This window comes from Euwallacea fornicatus, chromosome 5, assembly GCF_040115645.1.
Source record: "Euwallacea fornicatus isolate EFF26 chromosome 5, ASM4011564v1, whole genome shotgun sequence".
In the NCBI taxonomy this organism is placed as follows: Eukaryota; Metazoa; Arthropoda; class Insecta; order Coleoptera; family Curculionidae; genus Euwallacea; species Euwallacea fornicatus.
Window position 1 is genome coordinate 1,494,674 of NC_089545.1, and position 11,941 is coordinate 1,506,614.

Consider the following 11,941-nt stretch of genomic DNA (forward strand, 5'->3'; position numbering starts at 1 on the left):
ATAATAAAAAAGGCCACGCCAAGCACACTCTCGAAACCTTGAGTGCCCAACAACAGCGCGAGCAGGGTTTTTTTATTCGAACTCGTTTCCTTTCGTTTCCGACGAGTGAAGTGAAAATAAAACACAAATTTACATCTAATATATACAGGGCGTACGGCATTCCCAATATTTTGATCCCAGTTCAAAATAAGTCGGATGCACAATTTTCCCTGTTACCCCTTGTATAAAAAGATTTATTAATGAACATGTACCAATAAAATATAATATATTTGTCAATATTATTTTTGTCTTCAAGCGTGCAATTACTGCTTTACGGTCCAGGCTGTTACACGCCGAAGTAGTACTTACACGCCAGAACTTTCCACAAATTTTAGTGCATTACACGACAAATTCATAACCGAAGTTAAACATATAATAATTGTAAACATACTTAAAAGTTACACAAACGAGGAATTATTAAAGGGTTCTTTATGTCCAGTTATTTTTTTCCATTTTAACACTGAATAGCACTTCCTCACATGCATCACTATAATATAAAATATAAATATAATGATTGGAGAAACGTTCAAATATTTAGAGGGTATAAAGTAATCCTATTAAAAAAAGGTATAAAAAAGTAGTTACAAAATAACGCAGGTACTCTCACCTATTTAAAAGCTGATAGAATGACGTTATAACGATCCTTCGATAAAAATATTTTTAGAACTATAAGAGGTAAGTGAAAATGCCAGTATGATAATAACAATCACAAGTCTGAATGCGCTACATTGTAGCTATAAATCAATAACCAAATGGGATCGTTACTTTAAAACTAGTTGAAACTGGCCATAGAAAAACTTCAGGATCAACGGTTTTAAAATAAATTTCAAATTGCTAAAAATTTGTACTTACACTGTTATTCTCGACCAAGTCGAGCTTCTAATCTAAGAGCAAAAATAAACTGCCAAATAAAACAATACGGCTTATTGAAGATATAACCTTCCACGCTAAAAAGTACAATCGTCGAACAGCAAATGCGTAAAATAATATGATTTGCCATTCTCAAATAATCAGTTTTTATCACAGATACACTATATTCATAATATGTTATAATAACTATACGCGGCAGCACGGAAAGTTGATAATTTAAAATTCGCTTTTAAGTGGTTTTGATCGAAATGTCGAACCCGCGTCGAGTACGACCAAAAGGCAAGAATCTGCCATTTTATCGCACTCAACGCGCGCAACTGGCCGCGATTATGGTAGGGTATTAAAACAGGAATTTACAAGTGTTGCAAATTACACCTGCTTATTTTGTAACTAAAATTTTAAACAAATTCGTTCTAAATGTGGTGACCATTTTCTCCAATTCCTCCACTTGCGCCTTAAGCCTAATGTTCCTACTATTTAACTCATCTGCCTCCTTTTCGCACTCTTTTTCCTTCTCTTTCCGCTTGAGGCGGGATTTTCGCGAAGCCTCGTTATTTTTGTCTCTCAACTCGCGATATCTCGACACTTCTTGGTCTTTCGATCCTTCACTGGAAACCGACTGGCCACGTTTTGGCGGCCTGCCACGCCGTTTCGACACTTTCAGCTTTTTGGACTTGCTCGGCTGGTAATACGAGTCATCCGAAGAATTGCTGTTTTCGATGTCGATGTCAGCCAGACTCACGGTGGATCGTTTCTTGTAGGACGGTGGCACGTAGTCTTCGTCATCGTCATAGTCATCGTCTGACATCCTTCGCTTTCTAGGCCTTTTAGCTGGAGTGTCTTGACTTCCAGTGGTCGATGGTGTGGATGGTTCAGAAGAAAAGGCAGAGGGGCTAGTCAGTGTTTGAAGAAAGTCGTTGTCTGCGTTGATGGTTGCGATATCCTGAAAGAGGAATTTCAGATGTTAAGTAAATTTCGGAAAGTTGGACGACTGCTCAAACAATCGTTCACACTGTGAGGGTAATTTCCCAAGCGTCTGGAGCCATCCATCCAAGTGTCACACTCATGCATGCAGGAACTATTTTTGCAGCAAAGAATAAAAAGTACACAATTATAACAACTATTAGTTCAATCATTTCCAGATTCACACTTGCCACTTGACACATTAGTTTAGTGTTATTTCGCCCTTAACACTATCGCGACTTACCTCGTTATTGACCAATTTCAGTATATTAAAATCAGTTCCCATCAAGACCACTTCGTCTATAACATCTGGGGTGTTTAATGTGGATAAACCTTCTTCTTTGATCGGAAATTTATATTGGTCTAACATTAAATTAAGAGCGGGTGGTTTCTTGCAAATTTGATCGAAATGGTCTGGTACCGACACATCTACCTGCTGGTCTTCGGCTGGGGACGATATACACGAATATCGATCATCTTGTGGTGACGCAGATGTAGAATTAGAATCCTTAATATTATTATTGTTTATGCTTAAATTATTTGCGAGGGAGGCTTCCTTGAAGGATAGCATTTCGCCAAGAAAATCGTGACCGAAGTCGATCGAATTTTCTTTTGTAGTTATTGACTGGGCGAACGGTTGATATAAGTACATGTCGCATTGCTCATTGCCCATTTCATTAACGTTATTTGATTGCAATTGATTGTCCAGGGCTAAATCTAGATCTGACAAGAGATTTTTGCCTCTGGAATAATATTGTGAGTTGTATTCAACTTTTACTTTTAGCCCAGTTTTGTTTTCATCAAGTTTTGTTGATGGTGGTGTAAAATCGAATGCCTCCTTATCTGCAAGAGAGAAGAAAAAAGACGATTATTGTAAGTCATTGCTATCCTAAAACTAAACTAAACGTTAACTACAAATCAATTACTAACCAAAAACAGGAGTGTTCAATTCATCTGTACAGCCTGTTAAATCTACATTTGGAATTTCGCCCAATAAAAGGGCGGAAAGATCGCTGAATTCCTCCATTTTCAGCTGGTTTTGTAAGACACCGTCTTTTTGTGTTATTATATAATCTGGACTTAAACTCACCTAAAAAGAGAAAGCTTAACTTAGAACGTTGGTTAACATAGCAGATTAAAATCCGAATACAACCGACTTTGTTAGCGAACGAAAATAGGGAAAATTTTAAATTCTCTGTTGACTGGATTTCCTGATTTCTCCAACAGTCTACTACCATATGGAAAATCGGAATTCGAATCCTTTTGTTCCAGTAAAAGCGATTACCAATACTGGATTCTTGCTCGTGCTATCCGATAATGATACTACATCATCGGCCAATTCAAGTCAATAATAACTTGTATTAACATGAATATTTGCACATCTCCATGTACATAAAGATTCCTTCGCTTTTGGCTACCCCAAAGCGGGAATATTTCTCGAAGTATTCATCGACGATTCAAACAACACGTTTGTCCTTACAGGCCGATTCCATCATTACACTATTGTAATAAGGAATCAATGACCTGAATTTTATAAACTGCCAAGCCATTCGCCATATTTCCATTGGACATTGTCAAGTCCAGGTGTCCTTAAGACCATGAACGGAATCTTGGAGAATATCACTCCAAGGTTTGCTGAAGGATGTACGAGATGAAGTTCATACATAAGGCGGAAGTACTTCAAATAACTTAAAAAAAGTTTCAGATTTGTTCAATCTGCTTCAAAATTGCCAAACTTTAACGGTACTATAGATTCCCATTAAACAGGAAGAGAACTACTCTAAAACCATTGAATACTTGATAGAACTGTAGGTACAATCCCTATTATTCTTATGGTTCTTACCTACACGGAGATCTCCTCATGCATGAACTTGAATCTGTAGCACCCATGAACACCACACTGATTTTTCAGTTTACCTCTAGTAAAACTGATTTTCAGTTCAACAGGCTTAATAATTAATTACTAACTAGGTAAAAACTTTAAAAACTTATTTACTTGTCGTAAGATTTCGTTACTATTTATTGCGACCCTATCCTGATTTAGTACTAATCCTGTGGTCACCTTTTCCATTGCTGCCGAACGCTGCCGACCAAATATCTCTACAGAAAATAGTAGATTGCATGAAAATTTGATCTAAATAAAAAAAATATTGGAGAAACTATGTAAATATGTCGTTTTTATTGAAAGGAAAAAGAGAGACAATCACAGTTATAGCGGTGCTGGAGGTTGTTCCATCTACTTCTAGCCAGCCCCACTAACAAAAAACTGAAGCCAAGTTACACCTGTTAGAGAACTTATATGCGGATACGTTCAGACTTGTTCAGTCATGTCAGTTCTGCGAATTGATGAGGTTGCCCGAGCCTGCCGGTGAGCGTTTTTATTAAACATACCGAAATGTTTTATATTAAAAATCATTTAATACATGTATTTGCCGAGTTGATAACAAACCACAGTTATTATGGAATCAACAGCTGATTTACTTTAAAATCATATAATTCTTATGAATCACCAACAATTGTGCAACATCTATTGAGAAATTATGCAACAACTTATTAGATTTTTAACTTGTGTGAATATTCATTTTATGATATTTCAGTTACTTGTTTTGGCTTCCAATAATACATGATCTTGTCAAACTAGCATAAGAAAAATGTGTAATTACAGTTGCACGAAAAATACACAAAATCATCCTGAGCAGCGACACACTTAAATGCCTAAAAAATACAATTAAGTTGTTAAAGACTATTGTAACACATACACTCATGGGACCGACTGTAGGGGGAGGACTGATCAAAATGGAGGATCTTACCTGCGAGGGTATGGTACTGATCTCCGAAGATGCTGTGACGTCTATGATCGGATTGACCTCGTATGGATTTACAAATTTCATTGTTTCCATGTCCATATAGTCGTCTAAATCGTCCGTATGTGAGTGCATTTGCATTGAATTGTGTTGAGGAGGGTGTTTTGCAGAATAGTTCTTTGACTGTGTTTCCGGCAGTAAGAGCGGAGCTTTCTCGCCATGACGCGGCTTGGTTAGACACAAGTTGGGGGACCATTTTGAAAGGGACTGCAATACGAAAATATAGAAAATGTAGTAGAAAAGTACTTTGATGTATTGTGTTGTATTTGGTCTATTGAAATTTTAACAATCTCAAATTCTTGTGTTACTTTAATTCTTCCAGTTGCGCATATTAAACATACATGAAAATTAAATTTAAACACTAATTTGTGTATGCGCAAAATGTTATTTAAATTATCAAGTCTTCACATTGTACAATTCATTGTTGTTTTACGAGTAGGTAGTTATATTCAGTTTACAGTTCCACTACATCAGACCGATTTATGTACAAAAGATTAGATTATCTCGTTCTGTTATTACGTATATTGTTTTTCAACAAAAAGTCTACATTTAATTAGGAAATTTTTGAGGATGTTTATCGTGTGGTGAGACCGAAGTTTTTTTGCATTATCAATTAAGACATAAAGAGATATAATGCTTCTTCGTTTGTACGAATGACTTTTATGTCTGCTAATACCATATACATATTACAATTATGATCAGATACTTACATTAAATTCGCCTTTTGTGGGTGATGAAATTTTTCTAGCCTGGAGGCCTACCAGAGGCAGAGTTGAGGTTGTTTAACTCTCAACCTGTAATAAGAAAAGCACTATTTAACATTAATACAATTAAATTTATCCAACAAATTTGAAAAGATAGCTGATGAAGGATGGGCATTTGCATGGATAGTTTTTTTAATGGGAATTTGAACAAATTGCAACAATAAACACACATACAAAAATTAGATTATCGGATTGCGTGGATTCTCAAAAACGTTTTTTCAGCTATAGGAAAATCTTAACACCCTGTACCTAGAAAATGGCATCTTTAGGCTTAGTTTGTTAATCAAACTGTGCTTATTTACCAATGAACTAAGCATATTTTAATATATCAGCTGTTAAGTCTTTTGGAGTGTTAAGTATCAAAATAACATTTTTCTCCATAAAAACTGGTGAGTCATATTCGGAAAAATTATGAGCGTTCCTTCCATATCCATAAACGATTTCGGGAGTGATACGTGTTGTGAAAAGGGGTAGTGGTGTAATAGCTATTTTTGTAACTCTTTAGTTAATGCAAGGTTCTTTTGTAACTAGTAGAATTGTACATTGTTTTACAAGACACTTTGCTACGTAAACTAAAAAAGTGCATAAGGTTTCCCTAATGAAAATGTCATTAAAATATATTAAAATACAATAAACAGTTTTATTCGATTGAAATATTTGTCTTTTTATTCCTAATAATTGAATGATTTAGTTTATTTAATTATAACACCAAAATAAAAGGAAAAAGTCCTGCTGGGATGAGATTCCAAATTTTCCAAGTTATAATTTTCGTTATGTTTCGTTTCCAGTAAGGATAAAAATAGTAATCTAAAATAATCAATTTTATTTACTGCAAACAAAAATTATTTGGTTAACATAAACACTGCAAAAGCTTCGCCAACACAATCAGAAAAACTGAAAAAGCTTCCTAGAAAGCTAAAAATAAACTCGAATGGCCAATACCATGCCATAACATCAATCACAAGACCGATCTATAAAAAACCAACAGTAAAATTATCAACCATCCTGCTGACTTACATCAATCATTTACCTTAATGCTATAAGCGAGGCTATAAATTAATGTATCACGATATTATAAATAATTACAATAATAACCCCCCAATGTAGCGAGTATGTAGGGGAAAATCCTGTTACACGCCCCTGATTTTGCGTCGCCACATAGTCGCTGACGTCATCGTAGCAGGAAACAAGCTCCGACAAGTCGTCCGCGATTTCGTATTTCATTGTACCGATTCAAGGTCGTGGCTGGATATGTATTTAGCTATCACGCAAAGTGAGGATGTTTCACGCTTATTGTTGTTTTGCAAAGTAATAAGGCAATTAAGTAGGTATACTGGAATTATCTGTCCAGCAACCATCAACCAAAAATAGTTAATATGTTAAAGTGCTCAAGGTTGTTTTGGTTATCAGTAAATGGTAAGTGCCCAGCAGGACAAAGAGTAAACACTTGTAATTATGATATTTTTAATGTCGCTTTAGAGGTAGGTATATATGGACAAATGACAACACGGCGAAAGGATGGTACAGTGAGACCGTAAGCTTCAAGATTTTTTTTCAAGACCTTGGAACGTCTGGCTAATGGACCCATATCAAAAATATTGAACCTGACCGTCCTTTAATAAAGTTGCACAAACAAGGGCAGATAATCAGCAAAAATGGTGGATAACGGGAAAAAATTAGTCCATTAATCAAGTTAACAAAAGAAAGACAAACTATCAGTTACATATAATGGCGGAAGGAGGTAAAAAGGTGAATTTGGCACCCCTCCTCAAAAATAACTAAAAGGGATAAAAATTACATCTTAATATTAATAGGCAATTGAATACTTTTGACATAATGAGAAAAACGATTCACATAGTCTGGATCTGTGAGTTACACGATATTGCGCAATACTTAAATCTAGCACAAAACGTATATACTTACTCTGAACACAACTTTTTACAGCTGACTTTTCGCTTGCAACCGCCTTTCAGCACACCGAAAAACCAAAAATAATCAATTTTTTAAACTTTGAAATTTGTTATTCGGTGAAATCGAATTTACCGCCGTTTGTGAGGTAAATTGGTTAAAGCCGAACAAAGACGTCCGAACCCGTCGGACTAAGCAGGAAGTCTGTTCGGGCGAAGTGTGCGCAGCACGTCGCCACGGTCGGTGAAGATTGTCGCAGGATTAAAAGAGGAGGTATGTGTTTTCATCTCTGTCCGATACACCGGCGATTAGAGAAAGTGCCGATTTATTGGAGGCGAGTTAGTCAGCGTCGACCAATTGGATGATGGGATTGATCACGTGATCGACAGAAATTCCAAGAATGAGTCAACAAAATTGGAATTGGGCCTGATAATTTGCACAATCAGCATGTTGTAAGCGGTTTTCGCATGTAGCTCAGAGATAAATTGTATAACGTAACAGTCTACAAGTTCAAGTACATTTTGTTGCAGGTTGGAGGATTTCAACAGATTTAGACTGGAGATTGAGCAATTTTATTTCGTAATTGTGCAGTTTGTAGAAAATTAAGGTATTTCAAGCCTAGATGATATAGTACGGTGCTCTTTCTGCTTAAAAAAAAACATATTTTTGTGTTTGATGCGAGCACTCGTCTGCGACTCGACTATCTATTTCTATGGTCGATCGAGAATATCTTAATAAACAAAATAGTATTTTAACATACAGATTTCACAAGACGGGACTTTGGTGTACGAATCTAGGCTTGTCAAACAAAGAGGCAAGCAACGAGAGTTGGTAGTCGATTTGAGCGCGCTAATAGCTTCATAACACGTTCATCTTATATTAGTTCTTCTATTTGGGTTAAACAATTATCAAAAAAAACTCATAACTTCGTATAAATTTGAATCCTTTTGTAATTTTAAATTATCAAAAGTTAGAGTTGACCTCTTATTCAAATAGAAATTTCTGCAAATTTAATTAGATTTCTATTTTCAACGGATAGAAGACTTTCTCAATGTTGTTTGGTGTGAATTTAGTTTCGTTACGTTTCATGATTTTCCTGCAGGTTGCAATGAAACTTCATGTTACGCCTATGTACATCAAAATTTTTTGTTAATATACCCGACATGGCTACATTTCAGTACCAATTATCCTCAAAAAAGGGTTGCCCTGCATAATAAAACTTTCACCCTTTTTCTTTCTAACAACTAGAGTTTAAGTACATCCAGGACCGGCCTTAGCAAGTTTGTCACTCAGTGCGAAATTTTTAACCATCGTTCCCCTACGCCTAAAGAAAATGCCAACCAGGAAAGGTGGCAGGCCCGGGCCGTTGCCTAACCTTCCACCCCTAACCGTATGTGGACTGGTGAGAATAGTCACTTTTCGTGCTCTTTTTGGGCTGGGTAGTTAAATTAATGACATTCAATATTTATAGAAACTTCTTTTCTCATTTCTGTGTATTTATTTCGTGTCACAGTTTACCGAAGAACAGTCTGAAGTGATAATTAACTCAGTATTCTTAATTATCGCCAAATCAAATTTGTTTTCAATGACCTTTAAATTACTACGGCACATAGAAACAATTAATGATTAATCGTAATAGGGCTCGTCGTAAAGATGTCTCAATGCACTCTGTGTGAAGCTTGATATTCCAAGAAAAATTACCTGATAAGCCACAGATTCTAGAAGATAATCGTAGAATAATAAAACATCTGTACTCTATCATGCTGTGTGCTCGAATTGTGTGTATATGTACAACGTCATCAAACTTATCAGGTGATTTTCCATCATGAGTCATCGCCTCACATGTAGGGATATGCATTTTAACATCTTTCAAGTTTAACAATAAGTAAAAGGTTATATTTTGCATCTATTACGTGAATTAAATATAAGAAGGTCATGTTGTCGAATTATAGTTAGATGTAGCTCATCTCCGAAATTTGCAATGGATAAGATACGCTGACACACTTTGGACTACAGTATGGAGGTATTGCTACATTTAGAAGTTTCTAAATAAATAATTTGATGGAAGTGTGAAAGATTCACTAACACACAAGGCAGTCACATTTGGTAACCAAAAAATTATACCAGCCGTGCCTGATGTAACAACAGAGGTGCATGGTGCAACATTGAATATTGGGAAATTCACTTATTTCGAGCATTTTGGGAGTACAAATGTTATACAAATTTAAAAAAGTAATAAAACACGCGATACATAATAAAAGGAAGCGAGTAATACTTACATCATCCCCATGTTAGTACCCTCCGGACAAATATTACAAAATTTCCTCGACGACTTTCTACGGCCTACAGTGACAGAAACAGTTTTTTGCATTAAACTTTGAAATATGGTGCTGTTTTGGGGGTAGGATATGTTTATTTGAAAATCGCAGTTGTAGACGTCGTCGCGCATAGTATATTTGCGGCAAAATTACTTGAAGTTGAAAAATAAGGCGAAATTTCAACAGCGATCAGAAGAGGGATAATTTTCACTCAGAACAACTTTGAAAACCGCTCAAACTCGATTTTCTATGTAGCCAAGGCTCGTATGACTATGAGGAATGAGGATCTGAGAGCAAAGTTTAATCTTGATGATGCTTTCGCGTACTGGTGTGTAGATACGCGCAGTGTTGCCGTACACTAGCATAACAATTTCATCAAATCCTCCTGCGGTAGCAAATCATCATGATTTGCACTATTTCCACTGGCTACCTACATGTACATATGGCAAATAGAGAGCAGGCTTGTTTGAAACTCCTTAACTTCGGCTTCTTAAAAATATCATAAGTAAATCTATGTTTTAACATATTACTAGATTTCCTAAACTTTCCATTGCAAGAATTTCATGTCACCAAATATTCAGTAACTAGAAAGAAAATGTCGCTCCATATAGGGACTTTTGAGTTGTTTACTTAATGTATTGCCGATATCAGAAGATAACATGGCGCAAACGCAGTGCGGTGAACTTTAGTTTGTATCCGCCTCCCATACAATGCTTTCGCCATACAAAATCTAGAGAAACAAGGCAAATCCAGGGATCACATGAGGCCAACTCATCAGAAATCACATGTATCCAGGAATTTCTGGCAATCGAAACACTGTTATTTACTAGAATCACGAGTCTCCGAATTCACTTTTGTGGAAAAATTATCATGTAAATAAAGTCTTAATATGGATGGACTTAAAAAATCCATTGCAACAATTGGATTAGTGTTGAAAATAAGTTGCTGTGAATGCAATGGGCTGCAATAGTGCATTGAATGTACTCAGTAATCTCAAAACGGTTGGAATAAATTCGAAGTACAAGTTTCTGGTTTTTGTTTTGTTATGTATTTAAATGTTCAACCAAAGTGCAGATTTGTTTTTATTTAAAGAAGTAGTTTGGTAGAAAATATATTGAATTAAAAGTTGCATGTCATAATTACTTTGCGAAAACAAATTTATCGATGATTTCTAATTTATATTTATAAATTTGGATAATTTCTTGAAATTTGTAGTATTTGATGTAATTATAATTCATGCACTTGCATGCATATTATGGAGTGGTGTTATTGCTAGGTAAATTACCTATAAAAGGCACTGCCATAAAAGCATTTAGGTTAACAAATTGTGGAACTCTAAGCAATACCACTTCAGTAATTTTTTATCCATTTATTCCATATGTTAATTTTGACTCACATTTCAAAATCAAAACTCATTTTCTTCTTAATTTTATTAATTATGCGTTATATTGTGTAACTATTCGTGCCCAATTTCATTCCCTATTTATGTGTAATAATCAGTTGCATCCAGTGGAACGGTTCCAAAGTAGATTTTTAGGCAAATTTCCATTGAGTAATTTTATTATTTATTCTATATTTCTGGTATGTTCTTTCAAAAATACTTAAGTATAGAATTATTAAATATTATCGTTGTCAATGTACATACTTCCCAATAATACTTCACTTTAGTGTTAATGAAGTAGATTCCTGGAAGTGAAAATTTGTAATAAGTCTTATCTTGCTTCAAATCTGCCTGGTCCTGTGTTTAGTGCTTCAAGTTTGATGATAATGGTGGGTTGTAGGGTTTTACATAATCTGTTTTAGTCGTAATAGTATTCGATAATAGTGAATTGCTGTGATATTAATCAAAAATTATACCAAAAAATTCGCAATCGCGTAATAAAACCTTTATTTGAGGCGTTTACTTGTGAAAAATTGGATTTGAACTTTAAATCAGGATAGACTTGACTGTGAAAAGCTTTTAAGACCGATAAAATTTTATTGCATGAATTACTAATTAACATAGTTAAGAGTTAAACACTGAATATTAAGGGGCAGATGTAAACTTCTTGATAAATTTGATTAAAAATGTCGAAGTCAAAAATAAATTGAGTGATAAAATATAAAACATAAAAATAAACTACATTCACCAGGCAGCATAAAATCAGTGTTCCTAATCTCCTTCTAAATGTACACTACATTAGATGTTTGAATAGAAGTGCAAAAGAATGTCACC

General features: G+C 35.1%; 1 protein-coding gene across 3 annotated transcripts; it reads right to left on the minus strand.

Annotated features, from left to right (window-relative positions):
* Nucleotides 1–128: 128 nt before the first annotated feature.
* LOC136339210 (uncharacterized) lies at nt 129–10,025 on the minus strand. 3 transcript variants are annotated; one of them, XM_066282268.1, is made up of 5 exons: nt 9,688–10,025; nt 5,447–5,530; nt 4,683–4,943; nt 2,117–2,715; nt 129–1,852 (listed from the first exon to the last, which is right to left on the minus strand). In XM_066282268.1, the coding sequence occupies exons 3-5, from the start codon at nt 4,930–4,932 to the stop codon at nt 1,289–1,291; spliced, it is 1,413 nt and encodes a 470-aa protein (XP_066138365.1). In that variant the 5' UTR covers nt 4,933–4,943; nt 5,447–5,530; nt 9,688–10,025; the 3' UTR covers nt 129–1,288. The 3 variants fall into 3 exon arrangements, with proteins under 3 accessions (XP_066138365.1, XP_066138364.1, XP_066138363.1); XM_066282267.1 differs by lacking the exon at nt 9,688–10,025 and adding an exon at nt 7,424–7,631; XM_066282266.1 differs by lacking the exons at nt 5,447–5,530; nt 9,688–10,025 and adding an exon at nt 2,803–2,962 and having other exon boundaries at nt 4,683–4,816.
* Nucleotides 10,026–11,941: the final 1,916 nt, after the last annotated feature.

Excerpts from the sequence above, each read along its gene's own strand:
- LOC136339210 (XM_066282266.1), bottom strand. The coding sequence starts at position 4,811 with ATGCACTCACATACGGACGATTTAGACGACTATATGGACATGGAAACA. Across the intron at positions 2,963-4,682 it reads TCAGTACCATACCCTCGCAG|GTGAGTTTAAGTCCAGATTA; the intron begins GTAAGATCCTCC and ends TTCTCTTTTTAG. Across the intron at positions 1,853-2,116 it reads TGAAATTGGTCAATAACGAG|GATATCGCAACCATCAACGC; the intron begins GTAAGTCGCGAT and ends TTCCTCTTTCAG.